Below are 20,058 nucleotides of genomic sequence, written 5' to 3'. Positions count from 1 at the left end.
GAGCACACACTAGGTCCTTCCTAAAACAGGAGAGGAGACAGACAACCTCTATCAGTAACAACTGTGGCTGCTGATGAGAGAAATTCAGAAACGTCTGCAAGAGGAAAATTTCCCTTTGTGTTTGTGCTGAACCCTTCCAGAGGACAGATGACAACCAGGGCTCAGACCAAAAAGCTTTTCCTTTGTATTCAGACAGGAACAGCTGCTAGACAGGTACAAAGGTATGTCCACGTCTGGGCACACGCGATAAGCGAGTCCTTTATAAAATCGGTTGCTGAGGTTTTGATTTTCTTTGGTAGATTAACGCTGACTTATGCACAGCATTTAAAATCGCCTTGTGCTGCCAAAGCTCCATAAAGGCTGTGCACTTTAGTGCACAAGTAAGTGCATTTGGCACTACGCCACTACGTACAAAATCATTTTCGTGCAGCTGCCAGCAGAAGGGAGCTATATTCTTGGACCAGATGTTTTTGTTGTCAGCGCTGCCAAGCACGCCTGGAAACCTCACAGCTGAGCGGTGCTGCAGGAGTGAATTAACAATGAACAGAGCCACAAGATGCTCCTGTCCATCTATCAGATGGCGAGTCACAGCCCCCTCTCCCCCTCTCCAAGCAAGGAAGCTGTTGATAGCCAGCTAATTATTTACCTGCCTGAGAAGTAAAGCCCTTCTGACTCCATCAGCATAAATAAAAGTTTCAAATGCTTGCAGAAAACATTATACCCCAGCTGCACTTACCCTTAGCTGGACAGGTGACAAAGAGACCATGATTAACAGCCAAGAAAACAGGACCAGAGAAAATACAAGTGGTATTATTACTACAGTACATTTGTTTTTGCTGCTGGGCTGTGAACAGGACTGCACTTACTAAATGGAATTTCACCTCAAAATCAGAACCACTATGGCATCTCACTCTTCACTTTAAAAACAAACAGTGCAAGCCTCTCAATCTTGAGATTGAAACCCTGAGAGCCAGGGGAGGAATCTGGGGATAGAAGTCCACTTCCCAACCCTGACCAGGGCTCCTGGTAAGGCTTGGCTGCTCCTCTTCCTGTTGCCCCATGACTACAAAACAGGGGCTTCCAACAGGTCCTGACCTGCAGGTCTGTCCTTGCCTTTCACAACTGCACCACTAACAGAGGGGAACTGAGTGGCTACAGAGACAGAGATAATGAATTGTCAGGCAGCTGCTTAAATGTGAATGTACATGAACAGAAGGTAGAAAGCAGTCCCAACAAGAACAAGGAAGCTAGGCATCAACACTCAGGTTCTGAGAAGAACAAAATGAGGTTCACTCAGTCCATAACTCTCCCTTGACCACCTTCAACACACCACAACCTCTGTAAGAGAAGCCCAAGAGGTCAGGCCAGCCTATCCAGAAACAAAAGGCCCTGCACCAGGTAGGAAAGAGGTGAAAGCACACCCCATCCAAGCCACAGCCCTCCCATGGGCAGAGAAGGTTTTGAGCCTGCTGGAAGCTGCTTTTGGGGTGAGAGCAGCCCACTCCTCTACCACAAGCCACTGGTAAAAAGCGGTGCTCAGCAACTTGGTTGCAATATAAACACATGCCTGATGTGTTTTACTGAAATCTTCCTACGTGGGAATAATCTGATCTCGCTCAACCAGAGGATCATTTTGGTTTCCCCAGCCTCTGGGAGACATCACATTTCCTGAGCCAAATATGGCCCCAGCCTGCCCAGCTGTGCCTGCCAGACAGCCATCTGCCCAGGAGCTCTGCTTACCTCCAACACCAGGAGCAGCACCTTCCTTATGGATAAATTCAAAAGTTACACATATTTAAAAAAAAAAAAAAAAAGAAAAAAAAAAAAAGTTAAAAAAAAAAAAGAAAAAAGTAACAACAGACAGCCTCTCTAGTCTGGATAAATAAATAGTCTCCTTCTCAGTGACTTTTTCCTTAAAACAAAAGTAATGCTATCACTAGAGGGTTTCAGGGGAACATGATTTATAAGCAGAAAAAGGCCTGTAATTTTGTGCTCAGGGTACTCACCCCAGCAGATATTACAACCTTTTACAATGCTAGTACCGTAACATGATGAAGTGATAGTCTGAAAAACATCTTCCCTTACTCATGCTGATTTGAAACCAAACAAAGAGCAATTAGCCCAGCCAAAGGGGTGGGGCAGGGGGTAGGGACTAATTTACTTCCAAAGGAGGAAACTTGGACTGCTTGGAGAGTTTCAGCATTCAGGAGGATATGCTTTAAGGCACTGGATTTGCTCAGAGCTGAGCTGTGTGACAAGGAAGCCATGGACAAAGGGACAGTTTGCAGCAACCCTGCCAGCTCCACCACCAAGGCGAGAATCCACTGGTTGGTTTGGAAAAATTACCAGACAGCAGAAATCCCACATGCAGCAAATTGGACCTCTCCAATAGCTGGAGAGAGGCAACTAAGTGAAAGACCATGTGTTGTGGAGGTCAGCTTCTGCCAGATGACAGTCATCCGAACAAAGGCCGTCACGGCTGGAGGCTCCTCTCCTGTGGTTTCCTGCAGCCTCGTCCTTCCAACAGGCCCATGAAGAAATCCCAAAGCCCAGTCTAAAAGGGAAGCCTCACATAAATTGTTGGTTAAATTGGTTAAGCTTGCCTTTGCTGGTTCACTAAGAAATGACGGTCCACTAGGAAAAGCCTCAAGCTGCACTCTGGCCAGCATGAATTAAAAAGGGAGAGGTGGGGGCTACAGAATAGAAAAAAGATTAATAGGGAGTCTATTATAAAGGCAGTGAAATATGATTTTTTAAAAATAAAGAAGTTATAAGGCTGTGGCTGCTTTTTCTTTTTTCCTTTTTTTTTTTTTTTGTCAACTCTCCCCAGCTCCATCTGCAGTCTGCAAGCATCTAGGGGTTTTTCTGCCAAAGTGATCAGTAGCAAAGAACTAGCATTTGTCTTTGAATTGCAGCCATTATGTGCTCCAGCATTCCCACACCGCAGAGATAAAATAGGAGGCACTCACAAATTCTCCCTGGGCTAACGCCGACCCAAAGCAGACGGGACAGTGGCAGTGCAAGTGTGCTTCTGCATATAAAGGCAAGACAGAGGTGAGAAGGGGCATTGCTGCTTTTCATGACCTGTAAAACTCCCTCACTAAAAGTGGGTTTGACTGGTGGCAACTCTCCAACTCACTGGCAAACCTCTTCAAAGCAAGACACCCAGACAAGCTTGCCTTTCATACAATACAGCCCTTATTCCCTCAGTCCTTTGGTTCATGAGGAGACACTTTTCTCCAGGAGCTGTAGTGTGTGCAGTTGTGCAACTGTCACAACCCAGTTTTGGTCACCTCTCCCCAGTGCTGACACTGTGGTGCTGGTCTGGAGAACAGGCATGTGCCCATGCACACCGACAATCTGCACAACCAAGTCTCTTCCCTTTGGCAAAGTTCAGGACACTGCAAAACCCTTTATCTGTTGTTACCTGCCCACCAGCCCTATTCGCCTCACAAGTGGCCCTGCTATACCACTCATCTTGTAAAGATGATTAAAAAAGAAGGTTGAACAGGAAGAAAAAACAACGATGAAACAATTTATCTGAATGGAAGACACAAAAGCCACTGAACACCACTAAGATCCTACTACCATAACTCAAAGGCCTCTGCTGTGTTGCTGGTTTCGGAAGAAATTTCTGGCTCTCGACATCATATAGAAAGCAAGCAGGTTTCTTGCTCTGAAGCCCTCTAGTGATGGCCAAAAGCACAGCAGTCACACAAGAACTTCCTTTTGTGCGCAGCCAGCAGACAAAATACAGACAAATCCTCACCCAAAGATTGCTGCTCATCAGCTATGCCAGGTCCATGTCTCAAGGATCATGTAACAGTTTGGGGAGCCATGCTAAACATTTGTGACTATTTATATCCACATTCTAAGTAGCTATCTGTCCTCCAAAGGCTGATGAAGACAGGTAATTTGTGAACAATCACGGATTACATTCCTATTCCAAACCAGATATAATCCATCATTCATGGTTATTAACTAAGACCCAGACAAAAAATGTGGAAAATTCACATGCATATAGGCTTCATACTAACTGTCTTTTTTTTTTCTCTCCAGTCTCATACACAGAAAAATCCAACTTCTTGATCTACTTTGTGCCCTAATAACAGGCACAATCTCTGATATCCACAGCTTCTGAATATTCTTGATTTTCCACAACTATATTCATATCGTGCATTTTCAAGCTGCAGAGAAAACCAGTAGAAGAAACATCTTCATCTTCTTTCTAAGAAAAATTCTTATTAAATGCCAGCCAGCCTCCTCTGCCCTCTGGACCCAGCACTGCCTCAGGGATGCTGCTGTGTCAGAAGGTCTTTCCTGTACAACTGTGTAACGCCCAAACCCATTGATTTGTATTCTTCTGCTTCATCATATGAACTTCAGCTGTAACAGAACTAGCTATGCATTCTTCTTACGTCAAAGTGAGGAAACACTACATAACGATATGCAACAATGTTAAAATTGTTTCCCACTGTAAATTCTGCTCTAGCACTTTATCTATCTCAAGACCACTCACTGCCAAAGAAACTGCTGATTAAGTCTTACATATCTAATATCTGGAGGAAGAAACAATATCCATTGTGAATTACCACTGGTTACACACAGTATGTACAGCAATGGCAGACTGGGCTTTTGTTCTGGACTTCATTTAAAGCAAACAGATGGCTTTCAGAGGTAGACCTACTTCGACTACCTGCATTAGACCACTAAAGGGTTGTTTCTTTTGCCCTTCACTAACCAAATCACCATAAAACTCAGGATTAAGAAGGCTTTTTCTTCCAGCAAATATAGCTTGTGGTCCAAAATGTGGTTCACCTAAGCCAGTCCCTCGCCAAGTCACTAGATCACGAGCAGCTTGCATCACAGATCTTCAGCATAGGTTTTTTACTTCCATGGAGAAAGCACTGCTATCACAGCAGGATATCATTTGAGCATTTAACCAACAGAAAATGCAACTTCTCCTCTTTTCTTGCCTGCCAGTGGGAGAAATCTTTTCCTGAATTTACATGGGTGTTTGTTTGTTTGTTTACGTTTTGTAGTCATGGGAAAGAGAATGAGTCTGCATTTACATGCTGCTCTTTCCATTTTTACAAAACAGTATAAACTTCAACAATTTGTGTTGCAAATCAAGACTAGGCAAGGTACATTTCTCAAACTCCTTTAACCAGAACTGAGGAGCACCACCAATTCTGAAATAGGAAACAACACCAGACTTGACTCTGGGTTGAAACCTAATGGACAACAGAGCTCCCTCTGATCTATAAATCTAAAGATTTATACATAACATTTCTTTGTGTGTGCATATATATAAATATAAAATGGTAGTTTCAGAATTTATGTAATTGACTCAAGGCTCTACATTTTTAAACAAATTGTTGCAAAGGTGCATAGCAAAAGAAGTGAAAAGAAAAATCCAGAGTGAAAAACAACTAACTCATTTATGAAAATGGGTTTGTCTCCCAGGCTCAAAGAGAGGAAACAACAACAAATACTAGAGAAAAAGGCCACTGGCGTAAAATATGCAAGAGACAAATAAACCCCTCCCCTCAGTGGTGCTGCCTTTGCATCAGTGTTTCCACAGCAGTGACTCAGGGCTGCCTGACCACTGGTAGCCCTGGCCAGGAGGAGAGGTTCGTGCAGGGAGAGCCAAGCAGTCAGCAGCCAGCCATAGGGATGCTGCCTCTCCCTGCTGCCTGTGGTCTCTCTGCCCAATTACACTTCCATTTGGTACAATATTCTACATAAGAAAATGGTTTCTCAGGAACTGTGGACACTCTTCTTGCTCTGGCAGGCTGAGCCAAGGGGCTTTGCCAGGCCAGTAGGTTACCTAAAGGTCTGTGGGCTGCTGCATTTACTCTAGGATTTCCACTTAGTTCTTAGCAGCTCTAGAATCAAACTGTAAAATTCAATTCAGGAAGAAGGAGCTACAGTGGAAAATACCCCTGCTCTGGGGAAACACTACAGAAACAACTCATACATCAACCAGCATGCAAAAATACTTTTGGATCTAACCTATCTAAAGAAATGTACCCAGGCCCCTTGTTGGAAAGGACCTGAGACAATTCTAGGCTCAGCATGCACAGCATCTTCAAGGTTCTTTTAACACTTGGCTCAGCCATGTGCTTCCCATTGCATATTTTAGAGACTGGGCACAGGGAAAGAAGAACACGTTCCTGTTAGGCACAAGGGGAGTGTTCATTGTGGTTACAAGCCAGCTTAGAGTACAAGGAATTCCCAGGTCCTTGTGCATTAGCACTTGCTGCCATAATCTTTAGTTTTAGGAACTGGGCTTTAAGGCTGTATTTTGGCCAACAATTCCCTACGCAATCACTCAAACAGCATCTTGCAAAAGGAACACTGTTGAGGGACTTGGAGCAAGCATTTTGTCTCACTAAATGTTGGAGAATAACATAGCTATTTTATATTTCTATATACATATGCTTATGTCAAGAAAGAGAAAGAGGGGGAGCAAGATCATGCAGGATAATCTTAAATGTACAATACTATTTGTGGACCCATAAGCCAGAGGGAGCTTTTTTACCAGGCTTAGAGTAGTTTGCATGTGCTCCCCTGCTCACATTCCTATGGCTGTAGCACTCGCTTGCATGACAAGCATCAGAACTTTTTGTTTAAAAAGAAAAAAAGTAATCTGCCTTCCTCTCCTGATTCACTGCAAAACAGTGGCCAGCTGACTGATATCAGACAGCATCTAATGTCTGCCTACCATTCCCAAAGCAGAGGTTATAAATGTCAGCCTCTCTCGCCTCTCTCTTCTCCAGACAGCTTGTCACTTGTCAGGACTTTGTATGTTTGGAATTTCTCCTCCTTGTTAAAATTGGCCAAAGTTGGCAAGCAGATCCAAAAGGTATTTGGTGGAAAAGAAGGCAGGACACACACACTATCACCAAAAAGCTTCATTTCCTTAGGAAGTCAAGATAAAAATATGGAATGTCCCAGCAAAAACAGGAGGAGCCCACAGGCAGGTGCAGCTTATGAAACTACAATTAAACACAGTCAAGGAAGATTACATTTCAAGCAGATTTATCCCCTTTAACATAAACAGTAAACTAATTCTCATCTCTTTGATCCTAGTGGCCAAGCCAGAGTTTAAAATGCACCTCTGAAATGCAGCAGCTTACCCTGGACCTGGGATCTCTTCCTTGCCTAATCAGGCAGGAGGACTACACAGCAGACCCATGTTCTGACTACATTGCGCTAAAATGAAAGCGCAACACTTTGTCACAATCCTCATTGGTTTTGCTCTGCCCAAACTGGCAAGAGCACACATGCTCTAACACTGCATTGACAGGGTTGCCTTGTTTCCCTTGAGCAGACAGTGCGTCTGATTCAGCAGGGGTAAATTGAGCTGTGCTGTGTGTCTGACAGAAATGATACAAAATGCAGTCCTGTAGTTTTTGCTATTATCTGCACACAAAACATTTCTGTTTCCCATCAGAACTCAGATCTCCTCAGTCAGTTTGAGCAAACAGAGCTCAGGGCTGAGGAAGGCAGGGGTGAAATGCCTGCACTGAGGCCACCTGCACCAACACCCCCCTCAGCTCAGGAGAAATGTTCCATCACCAGAACCTGTGCAGGCCACTATTGCTCAAATTCATGTCAGTACAGGCATGACCCACAAGGTTAAATATCATGATTGTAAAAGCATCTGCTCACTACCCACACACTGAGCCTTCACCACCACTAGTGTGAGGGTTCAGATTTCCCTAACACAGATGCTAGCAGTCATTCATTATGTACATGAAATCACATTGTCATTAGTGACTTTCTCATTGCATCATAGGATCATATAATTGTTTGGGTTTTAAGGGACCTTAAAGATCATCTAGTTCCAAACCCCTCTGCCATGGGCAGGGACACCTCCCACTAGAATAGGTTGCTCAAGGCCCCATCCAAACTGGCTTTTAACACTGCCAGGGAGGAGGCAGCCACAACTTCCCTGGGCAACCTGTGCCAGCACCTCACCACAATCACAGGAAATAATTTTTTCTTAACGTCTGACGTAAATCTCCCCTCTTCAGGTTTCAAACCATTACCCCCTGTCCTCTCTCTACACAGCCATGCAAAAAGCCCTACCCCACAACAGCAGGTCTCCAGAGGACTGCAGGTACCAAGCCTAAGGACTAAAGAAAAACAGGCACAAGAGTCGAGTTAATTGCATGAGTACTGCCCACTTGGACTGATAAACAATGTCCAACTACTCATTACAACAACAGTAATAGATGCCAGTAGCTCACCTAGATGACTTATCCTTTCCTTCCAAGTGTGTCAATACAGTTACACCATCACACCAAAGGAGACACATTTTTAAGGAAAAGGTCTAGACTTGTCCAAAGACTTGCAGGGAAATCTTCTTAATGCACACTCCCTGTCCTTTTGCCAATGGACGTCAGCTGTAGCCTATGCAGCCATCCAGTTCCCATTACGTTCCAGTACTAAACGTGTGCACTCTCATACTGACAAGCAATAACAGATCTCAGTGCCATAGCTGAGGAGTGTACCCTGAGCATCATCTGCTGTGCTACAGAAGTGTTACCTCATTCTCTTACAGACAGGTGGACAAAATTTTAAAGGTTCCTCCCTAAACCGAGGAGATTTTTCTGCTCTCCAAACTACAGCAGAGTTCCATCTACACAGTCAGATATCTATCTATCTATCTATCTATCTATCTATCTATCTATCTATCGGTATGCATATGTATATATATATTCATTTTGTGTAATCTAAGCTACATTACAATTTATGGAGTGGTGGCAAAACACTATCTGCTAGACAGGACAAAAACCTTGCACATCAGACCTGTCATGAGCATACAGATAAGGAAAAAGCAGAGGTAATACGGTTTTCTTTGCACTGTCCTAATACAGTGATCCATGATCAACCTTGAGTATGAAGCCAGCTCCTGGCCTCAGCTGGAAAGCCATGGAACAGGAATACTACTAAATGAGTACCATGAAGCCTTCACAGTCAAAGCTCTTCTGCTGTTGACAGATAATAGATGCTGGCGAGGCAGCAACAGTGCCCTTATGGATCTTCATGGCAAAAGGGCATCATCTGTTTCTTCCAGCCTTGACACAATCAGGTTCCAAAACAAGCATGTTAAAATATATAGAGTATCCCCACAAGGACAACTGACAACAGGCTGCATATGCCTATAAGTGTTCCACTCAGGTCAAAATCTTGCATTAAGAAGAAATCATACACTGAAAAAAGCAGACAGAGAAACAACATGAACGAATGTTTGACACCTCAAGTTTTTTCTCTGCCTGTTGCCAAATCTTCCCCCAACCACACAGTACCAGTGTGAAGTTGCTCTTTGCTGTGGCACAGCAATGCAGAGCCTTGGTGCTAGACACAAGCTCTCTCCAGTCAAGCCATGTCACGTATCAGTTCCCAAGCTGTTAGATTACAGATATGGCTTTCTGCTCTGACCTCAAACCACTTGTAGAGCTCCCTACTCCAACTCTCTCTTGCAGCCACATCAAACCTGCCATCCTATCCTTCCCAAATAAGCTTCTCCAGCCTGCCAGTCTTGCTAACCACCCCAGGACCTGGATGAAGAAACTGAAAGTTTGCCCTTCATCCCAACTGGTGCCAGCACTGCTCCAGGAAATTTTCTTGATTCACATCCAAAAATCACAGATCTGCCTCAAGCCAGGTCTTAGCGGTATTTGCCTTGCTGGGAGATGAAGTCACTGCTTCTTTAGTGACTGTAAGGACAAAAGGCTCTCCAGAGTTAAATGTCACTCCACTCTGTCAGGACTCCCAGCTGGCAGCCTGAGCACTGCTCTACCACCCAAGGAGAGGGCTGACACTGGGAGCCCCCCTGCAAGGCCCTGTGCACAGCCCCCACTCTGAAGATGGACAGGACCATCTCTACCCAACCCAAACAGGGGTCTCATAGAGAAAAAGGCAAGCATGGAGCTGAAGGGGGCTGCAGCAGAGCCTGATCCCACATAGACATCACCCAGCACCACAGATGCCTTACAGCATCAGGGTGCTGGTAAAACAGGGGGAAGAACTGTGCCAAGCTGCTGGGTGAGGGCATGCAGCAGAGCTACGTGCGGGATCCCAAATTAGGGAGGGAAAAAGTCAATTATACAAATGCTTTGCAGCTCAAAAAAGGCCACCCCGCTGGCTGCAAGACTATTGTAATTTTTTTTTATTTCCTCCTCCCAAACCAGATATTATAGCTCAAGGGACCACTCTGTTCCCTCTTTTCCTCTGAACTGCAATAGAAACTTCCCAGCAGCCTTCTCTTGGTTTTTTTAGTTGGTTGGGTTTTTGTTTGTTTGCTTGTTTTGGTTTTGTTTTGTTTTCCCTGACCTAAGCCCTAGAAGAAATTAGAGGTTAATGATCTTCAAGAGTGACTGGACAGCAGGGCTGGCTGTCCACATTGTAAATACCTTTTCTATTCATTCCTTTTCCACAGAGCAATTCTTTGTTTCACCAGGTAACTGTTTAACTAAAGACCGCAAAATTTTGTACAGACTAGTAGTGAGCAACCTCACATTTGATGGACAAGCAAGCAAGGCACTCATAGTATCCATGGGAACAATCTGGAGTTTTAGATCCTTGACTTGTTTTCCCCAGTTCAGATCAAGAGAAAAGGACACAGCAAAGATTTTTAATAACTCAATGGCTTTAGGTTTGCTTTGGCTAACTTAGCACTAAGTAATGCCACAGACTGGTATGTAAGAGGTCTATCAAAGAGCTGTATTAAGCTAGGTAAAGCAGTGCACTCATGTTTCCACATTAAAAGTCCAGACCAAATTCAGCTTCTCCAGATTGTTTCACCCCAGTTCTGCTGCACAGTGATGTTAAGATCTGCATTTCCCAGTCTGCTTTTTTTTTTTTTTCCTCCTCCAAACAGATCAAAATTCACACACCATCTATGGGTTTTCATGAAGAAAAAGAAATAAAAACAAAAAAACCACCACATAAATGTTAGGGGAACTTTTAGTGGCTTTTTACTTTTGTTCTCCACTCATTTTGTCTCCCTGCATGTGTGGGAACACATACATTAATATTTATCTGCAGTCTTTCTGCAGACTGATTTAGGGTTTCTTATGGATGGTGGATAGACCATTGACACGATGGCAGTTTATAACACTCATGTAGGCGAAAAGATACAGACTCACAAGAATCAAAGTGACTCTCCTACTACAACAGAAAAAGGCAGTCAGCAGAGCTGGGAAGATGGCAATGAATAATTTGAGTAACCTTTCCTGTCTAGGTATAGATGTGCCATGTGTTTCTGCAGGCCTGGAGGTTTTGGTTTGGGGTTGTTAATTTTTCTGCAGAGCACGTACAGAAAGGGCAAGACAGGCAAGCACTAAAACCAACCCAGCTTCTTTCATAAATCAGCAGGATACAGTATCCAGTTGTTTACTTAGCATAATTTTACACAGACTAGACTGGACAAGCCATGAAACACTGGGCACAAGAGCTGAGAAATGCTACTGTTAAAAAGGCATGCGGAAAACTTTCCCAAGGGATGCCAAGAGTGTGTGGGAAGAGGTAGGAGGAAGAAGCAGCAGCAGCATCAGGGGCTGTAACAAACAGAAAAGAAGCAGCTACCTTTTCCCCTCAAAATCAGTAAACCTTTCAAAGAGAAAAGCATCGCTGGAAGGGGAACACAGGAGTGACACTGGAAATAATCATGCAGCTGCAATGAAAAACCTCCAACAGAGCTAAGCAGAGTCAAGCTGCCTGTTTAGGGTGTAACACAAGTTAACAGCTTAGATGCAGGCAGGTTTGCCAAGCAAGCTTCGCTAAGGTTTTAAATGTTATTTGCTTCACAAGAAAATAGATTCTTCTGACTAAAAGGGGAGCTGCCAAATCTTACAGCATATTCATGCTGCATCTGATAAGGCTCACTTGGTACCCTACAGAGCTGCAACACCAGCACACAGCAAGGAGCTCGTGGAAACCTGGCAGCAGTGTCAGTGAGTGGAAGGGGTCTACACCGACAGAACACCCTATTCTCCAAATCAATGCTTCCAAAGGAACAGAGACCCTACAATGAAAAGGTTAAATACAAGCTACAGGAATCTCTGCAGTAACGCCTCCCCCCCCAGAATACGCGTGCAGCCTGAGATCCACCATGTATATGTGCATTTTGGAAAATAATTTTTCAAGTATGTATATGCTGATAGCTCATATTGTTCCCCTTTTATGGTCATTGGGCTCATTCCAGCAACAGAATAGCATTCAGTTGATGAGAACTGGTGAGTTTGGGGTTTTTATGTGTTCCGTGCTCAAATGAAATTTTTTTACCCTACATGCAATCTAGCTTCACCCTCAAAGTAAAACAGGACCTATATATGCACTATTCTATAGGAAGATTTTCAGATCTCTGGATCTTTCACATCCTTGACTGCTTGCTTTAGAGTGCTGAATATCTGAAGATCTACAGAGATCCACACAATCTTCTAGATCGCTTCTTAATTTGTTTACAGAGGAGGAAAGTGGAAGAGACAGGAAAGTTTTATGCACGTCAACACCCCCCCAATGTTTCAGGCAGCAGTACTGACTAGTCATAATATATTCAAAGATCAAGTTGATATCTTCAGCCCACCTCCTTTCTCATCCTTAACCACCATTCTTTTCGAAATTAAAATCTGCAGAGAAAACCACAAGAAAAGCTGAAAAGGATGAAGAGCATTTCCATAGTCTCATGCACATTGCTAAGCTGGAAAACTTCTTGCAGAATCCATAGTTGGAGGTTATACTATCTTGTTTCCTTTATACCAACCAACACTTTTAAAAAGAAGAAAGCCTTCACTGACTTTGACATCCCTCCCATTAGTATGACCAAAGCTTCACAGCCCAGAATGGATGTAACCTCACCAATCCTGTGCAATGTGGGAATTGCAGAATTGAGTCCTTGAAAATTGAAAATCGGGGGTGTGACACAAAGTGTGCCAACACATTAGGCTAATTTGTTATGCATTTGGCAAAGCAAGCACTTTGGAGGTAAAGCAGAAGAAAGCCTTGTGCCTGTTCTCAATGCAAGTTAGACAATACAATCAGATATCCTCCACTGAAGCAGAACACTGCCAGTAAAGCATGCACAGAAGCACAAATCACCTAGAGCTTCAGTAGCTCTTCATCAGAAAAAACAAAGTTCTGGTTTTGTAGAAGTTTTCACTCAAGCCTCTTTCCCCACGAGCATAGACAGAGCTACTATTAGCCTATAAGAGCAGCTCCTGTAACTCTTAAAGCAGGCAGAAAAGGTACATTTGAAGCTGCAGCCCATTCAGCATTTCTTTTGGGGCAGTGATGAGGGTGGCAGTCACTGCCCCCTCGATCCCCATGTTCTCTCCCCCCATTGTCCCCATGAGCTGTGGTGAGCTAGGAGCAGGATGGAGCTGCACAGTCTGCCAGCAAAAGGAGGTGTTCCTGAAACCATCCCCTGAGGAACTGAAGCCATGGCTTGATGATATGACCATCTCTGGGAGAATCATCCATTTGAACTATTGCCCCTTCTACCCCACAGCCACTGGCATCTCTCTTTGGCTCTCATCCCACCTTCCTCATAGTGACAGCACAACTGTTGGTAATGTCATGTGCTACACTAGATCAAGAACCCCATCCATGTTATAAGTATGTACGGGAAAGAGAGTAGTGAGGGTATTTTTAACCTGGAAATGGGGCCTGTTCACTGATCCAAGTTTGGCCCTGTGGCAGCTGTGTGGGCACAAGTGTTGGGAGAAAGGTAAGAAACCAGCAAGCAAGCGTGGACAGGACAGGAACATCCCAGAGCTACATATGCCAACGAGAAAATGGTAGATGCAATCCTATCACTCATTTCTAGGGTTTGCAACAGGATCATCTGAACCTGATGTTAAAAAGTGGAGCTGACTTGGCATGACTCCAAAGAATTTACACCACATTTTTAGCCTCTGCAGGCTCATTATTTTGAAGCAAAAACATGAGATCCACTGGTAGGGCTGGACAAGACTTTTAAGCTGCATGGGGCTAACATCTCCAAATTCCTCCTTCTGAGTCACCTTCATCCCCTAAAAATGCACGAGCTTGTGAGATAAAAGACAGTGTCAATATACAACTGGTTTTACACAACCAGCCAAAAAATTACAGAAACTTTCAAAACATAAGCCATCTCCTGCAACATGAGCTCAGCCATACCCCTGACAGCATTTTTCTAATTGTTTTTCCTTTTGAAAAGGATGCAACCTCTCTGTTACAACTGCTTGTGATTAATATATGCTATTAAAAACAGAGGCAATGTGCTATACAGCCATCTTAATGCTATGGAAGAAGCCTTTGTCCTGCACAGTCCATCAAGCGCGTAGAACGGCTGCACAAATGGAAACGTTTGCTGTGCAAAGAACATTGACTCTATGTCAAGGCACCTTCAATTCTTCTCTGGTTTGTCTGCTTAATTGAAGCAAAAGAGCACTGTCTCCTCATAAAGGCAGCCTTTGAAAATCTCCAGCTGGAAGCTGATTTTTTTATCAAGCCATCTTACAAAGTAAAAATGCTCTTGGCAGACACAAAAGCTTAAGTTAGAGAACAGCAGCCGTGTACACTGCCCATCCATCACAGGGAGATCCACAGATATGACTCCAGTCCTATCAGTTGACCTCACCCTGCCTTCTTGTTTTCCTCCCTGTTTACCCATTACACCCCAGACACTCACCTAAACCATTTCTACTTCCTGGCACCTACACACACACTAAAATACAAATAATTTTGCAGCAGCACCCTTGTAGGAGTTTTGTTTAATATAGCAAGCTTGCCAAAGCCCCCTCTGCTCTGTACAATGCACATGCATTAACATAATTGTTCCCCTAATACATATATAAGATTGAAGGTGTTCAGAAAACTAAGATATTTGGTTCAAAGAGGCACAACCTCTCTTCAGTAGTGTGGTATCAGTCAAGCATTGCATATACCACACAGGAGGATCTCACAATTTTAAATGTGAAGCTATCTGTGTTAATTGTAACTCCATAAAACACAAATGGAATCAACAGGGAAAACCTCACACTTTTCCACATATTTTCTGAAGACTTAATTTAAACTGATTGTTTTTTGAACAGCATAAACTGCAAGACATCTAAGGATTCAAATGTGAGCATATTTTTTTTTTCTTTGGATGGGTTAATTTCCCATCTTTCCCTTCCAAAGCTCCACAGTAAATCCCCCTGGGTCAGTTACAACTACTACTTTACACTGCTGAATTCTGCCAGCAATCTGCTCATCATTCCTGCAGATGTTTCTGTTTCCAGGCTTTTGGGAACTTTATTGAACCCATTTCCTTTGAATAAATGTACACCGTTTTTAGACTGCAAATGAAGCTACTGTCCTCTAAGCCAACCAGCCTCCTCACCTTATTTTTCAGTAAAAGCAAGATGCTACATTTAATAGAAAATAGTGGAAAGCACGGAATTTGACTTCTTTCCCTCTTCTGAGAAACTTCTGAAAAGGGAATGCTATGCATGCTTCTGTGTCCTGAGACCAGCCAAAGCAATCTGTGAAGGCTGGAGGCCCCTGCACACAAGTGCACAAAAATCTTTTAAAGGGCAGATGGGCTCAAGAGGTCAGGTTCTGCAAACAGAAAGTAAGCAATCATGTTCAAGGACCGTGCCCTTAACATAAACACAAGGTAAGACACAGGCCATCTCTCACTATTAAATTTTATCCATACAGCTAATAAAGAAGAATGTTCCTCTACTCACCTCAGTAACATCCATGACTTTGATGGCTGCCAGCTGACCCGTTTTGACATGCCGACCCTGAGGAAGAAAGAGAGAGAACCATCAGCACCAGAGTCTCACCCATCCCTTCAGCATACAGAGAACAAAACATTCAGACAAGACCTCCAGCCACTGGGCTTTCCCCAGCTGTGCCGAACCCTTCTGATACTTCATATGAAAAAACAACAAATCCCCCAGACAGCTTAAAAAAAAAACCAAAAAAAAACCCCTCTTTCTCACTAAAATATTCTTATACAAATTTTAGAACCCATTTCTATTTTTCTACATTAAAAAATGAAGATTAAGTACAGACAGATTACATTCACAGCTTCCCTTCTGTTTACTTCAGCAGAGCTCATAATCAGTACTGATAATTTATTAACATGCCAGAATAGTTAAGACACCGTGTATGGGGTATTTTATTTCTATATGCCAGTACGTAGTGATATTTTACTGGGTGAATTCAAGCATACTTAGGGGGTTGTGAAAGGACATCTCTATGTTTTGCTGTTTACTGGTCAAAAAGGAAAAAAAAAAAAAAAAAAAAGGTGCAGCAGACCTGCAATAGTTCTCTTCGCCTGTCTCACCACAGATAGACAAGAACAAGACGTTGTCTCCCTTCAGCTATGGCACCATAAGGGTAAAGTTTCTCAAAAATTAACAGAGCCCAGCTCCTGTGGTGGGGAGCTCCTACACTTCCTTCCCCTGCCTCCCTCCAGCCTCCTGTCACATATTTCTCCCGGGAGCACTGAAGCTTGCTCCAGCACTCCTCAGATCATATGATAAGCTGACTGGAGATCACTGAAATGGCATAAAGTTAACACGGAAAAAGCAAACTGTGAGGTGGGGGACTGCAGATCAGGAAATTAAACTGTTTTGCTCTGCAGGCAGAGCAGAGGCAGAGCTGGCAGGAGGCAGCACGACCGGCCCGGCCCCTCCAGCCCTGGTGGGCTGTAACTCGCCTCAGCTGACTTCAGACAAAAACCTTTTTTGCTCCAGTATATTTTCACATGAGGTGGGTCCGTATCAATTAGCTGTCCTGTGTTTCTTCTCTAAACAGGCAGTCAGGAATACAATTCTGAAATCAGTATTTTCCAGTTCTCCACTCAATACCCAGCAGTCTGCCTCAAGACTTCCATTCAAAAAGCCTGGCCTCTCCCAATGCCTTTCACATCCATTATCCCCAGAGGATCTTCTCTAAATCTGTCAAGCTCTCCAGCAAGAAGTATGTCCAACTATGACACTTCTTCACTTTTATCACAAATATTGAATGCAAAAAAACCCATTTCTCTAAAGTCACAGTCCCTTTACCTTATCCTCCTAACTTTCCTGGGCAGAAACCTGTACACAGCATCTACTACAGCTGATGGACACATACAGCAGATTTTTTTTCCTGGATTAATTTATTAACTTTAGAGATTCTTTCCAGACTGGCACCCCAGAACTGAAGCATCCCATACCACGTGTCCATTTGGGGAAATATTCACCTGTTCTCAGCTTATAATACCCTCCATGGAGGTAATGGCCGGGCATTGCTGGTGCATGAGGAAGGGTGAAATGGTGCAGAATTCACAGCCTCCACTCTCTTTCTCAATTCGCATTGCGCTATCCCCTTATTAACCAATCCACATGATTTCTATAAATACATTACTGTACTCTGGCTTCTGCTGTCTCTGTAAACCCTCTTTATTGCAAGCATTTCTTTTTACAAGTTGGTCTCAAGCTGGTTTTGATTTTGAAACAAAGTTAGGGTCATAATATGTGTGCGTGGCCAAGACTGACCTCACCTTGACCTTACTACTTCTTGAACCAAAGCCTTTTAGCAAGACCAGGATTGATGCAACTCGAATTTCCCACCCTGGACCTCTGCCTAATGACAAAAGCCTGTGGTCTTCTCAACACCTACCATCCCACCAAGGGAGGAGGGGAAAATATTTTAAACCGAGCTGGAAAAACATCTCTTCCCAGCTCTGGCCTGATTTTCCACAGCTCCGTGGAAGGAACTAAAAGGTCCAAGGACATGGGAAACACACTGTGAAGTACAAAAATAAAATGTTAAAGATAAGAGAGGAACAAGGACATTTCAGAGAAAAAATGCTCTCAACACTAACGAGGACTGAGAAAGAAGAAACTTTAAAATATATAAAAAAATGCACAGTGAAATAGGTTCACCATTAATTCTGCAACAAAGCAGAATTGCTAAAATGGTGGGCAGAATGCATTCCAAGCAGAACGGCACGCAGAAGAGTGAAGGTAGAAGACATCCACAGGATGCCACAGTATTTCATGGAAAGTTTGCTCTATTTGTCTTTTTAAATCTACAAACTACTGGTGGGCTTGCTATTTCCAGAGCAAAGCCTGAAATTTCCCAGGGCTCAGTTTCACAGCTTTTCTCAAGATGCTGTTCCTCCCCATGAGACTGGCCCACTCAGGATGACTAATGTGCTCCAGCCAAACCATCCTCCCCCTGCAGCTGCAGAGCATCCTGCTTGTGCCACCACCACTCCCCTATCAAAACCTGGGCTGCCACAGCCACAGCAGAGCACTGTGATTGCTCCTGGTTCACTCTGCTGTTTCTGCAGCAGGGGTGGGAAACACTTCTCCATACGCCTCCTAAGGGACTGAAAAGCAAGGGAATGACAGACTGTGGGAAGTGTGGGCTGCTCAGTATCCCAGGCCAAATTTAAACCTTGGTCATTTCAGAATATTATAAAAAAAATTGCTCCAAAAACCCTTCTCATAACGTATAGACTATTCATATTCTAGATAGGGGTGGGTTGCATGACATTAGTTTTTATGGGAGAAGTAAAAAGGACATTTTGAAGCCATGTTCTTTTCATTAAAAATCTTTTTAGAGGGAGGGGAAAAAGCAAACTTCACAAGCACAACACATAAGCATGAGCAGAGTTTTTGTTTGTTTGTTTATATGCTTAGCAGCTCTGTTCAAGAACAGACTTGTTCCTGCTATTAGCAGGCTGGTATAATTTTGCTTGCAACATGAAAAGGCCATGCAGTTCTGTTTCGGAAACTGACCTTCAGATTTTCATACCCAGCTTTTGCTTTGGAAAAAAAATTGTCTGTATTAAAATAGTAATAATAAAATCACAAAGTGGTCTAATATGACAAAAGAACCACAGAAGTCATACATGGGAGAAACCCTCTGAACTCAGCCTCCTAGGATTAAAATTTACTCAAATCCAAATCCCAAAGCACTTCAAAATGTGGTAACCATTAAGGCCCCATCCAGACACCATCTCAGCAATGCTACTGGCTAACACTCAGGCAGGACAGCATTTTTCTTGCAGAAGAAGGCTCCCTTTTTAAGCTCTGTCTGGAACTCTGGCCCCTCAGGGCACCCTAGGCTCCCCCATCTCAAGGGTACAGAGTATGCAGAGGTTCTTGCAGCTCTACTTTTCCCAGCAAATTGTCAGTAATTACCACCCAGTATCTGAAAAATGCCACGAGATTGCAAAACAGCACCCATGCTAACTGAAAACAGCAGTTTCTTAAAACATTGCTAGATACCAAATATCAGAGGCTGGGGATCACAGGATAACTGTCACCTGGCCAGTAAGTTAAACATGGGCATGAAATATGCCACGAAGGTGACAGCAACCTAGATGCATCTTGTTAGGCATAAGATTATTGTCTCCAGAGCCAACAGACTGAGAAGGCTGCAGAGGTTGCACTATGTAGTAGCAGCAACAAGTAGTAAAGGATACATCATCCCAGGAGTAAGAGTTTGCTCTTAACAGGTCTTGGGATGGGGGCCAAGACAAAATCTCACCTGGCTCTGGTTCCTACCATATGGGAAAGGACCCACCAACACATTCTCTTCATTTAGACCACTTTAATATTTTACTGACCAAGGTTTCCAAACTGGTTGTCGTTTCTAACACATCCTTCCCTCCTTTCCCTCTTTTTATGAAACTACTCATATTAAAGCAGTTGTTCATCCTCCCAAGAAAGCAATGTAAGATTATTTTTAAGACCCCTACTGCACCATTCTATTTTTAAGTGGCCTGTTGGGATGAGCAATTCCATGGAGTTGAGCCTGCTGACCTCAAATCTTGTTCTGTTTCTTCTCATGAGGATGACAGAAAGTTCATTTACATATGGAGGGGTTTAAAATACAGCTCTTCTCATCAACATAGCAACACTGAAGCACTTAACTGGATCTTAAACTGAATCCACTACTTAAGCATACTCCCAGTCATGTCTGATAGCAATATGCTGTTTATTTCTCATCACAGTGAGCTTTCTGCATGCTGAAATGCAGAAGGGACAAGGGGAATCCTTGGCAGACTGCCAA

At 43.4% G+C, this 20,058-nt stretch overlaps 1 protein-coding gene across 8 annotated transcripts in view; it reads right to left on the bottom strand.

Annotated features, from left to right (window-relative positions):
• MAP4K4 (mitogen-activated protein kinase kinase kinase kinase 4) overlaps positions 1-20,058 on the bottom strand; it is a 163,933-nt gene that overhangs the window by 69,094 nt on the left and 74,781 nt on the right. For all 8 annotated transcript variants that reach the window (XM_030448518.1, XM_030448527.1, XM_030448542.1 and 5 more), the window contains exon 3: positions 15,729-15,785. In XM_030448518.1, the coding sequence (XP_030304378.1) occupies positions 15,729-15,785 (57 nt within the window). The remainder of the gene's footprint in view (positions 1-15,728; positions 15,786-20,058) is intronic.

Source organism: Calypte anna, chromosome 1 (genome assembly GCF_003957555.1).
Source record: "Calypte anna isolate BGI_N300 chromosome 1, bCalAnn1_v1.p, whole genome shotgun sequence".
NCBI lineage: Eukaryota > Metazoa > Chordata > Aves > Apodiformes > Trochilidae > Calypte > Calypte anna.
Note: the sequence above shows the minus strand (reverse complement) of the source record. Positions and strands in the feature narration are given on the sequence as shown.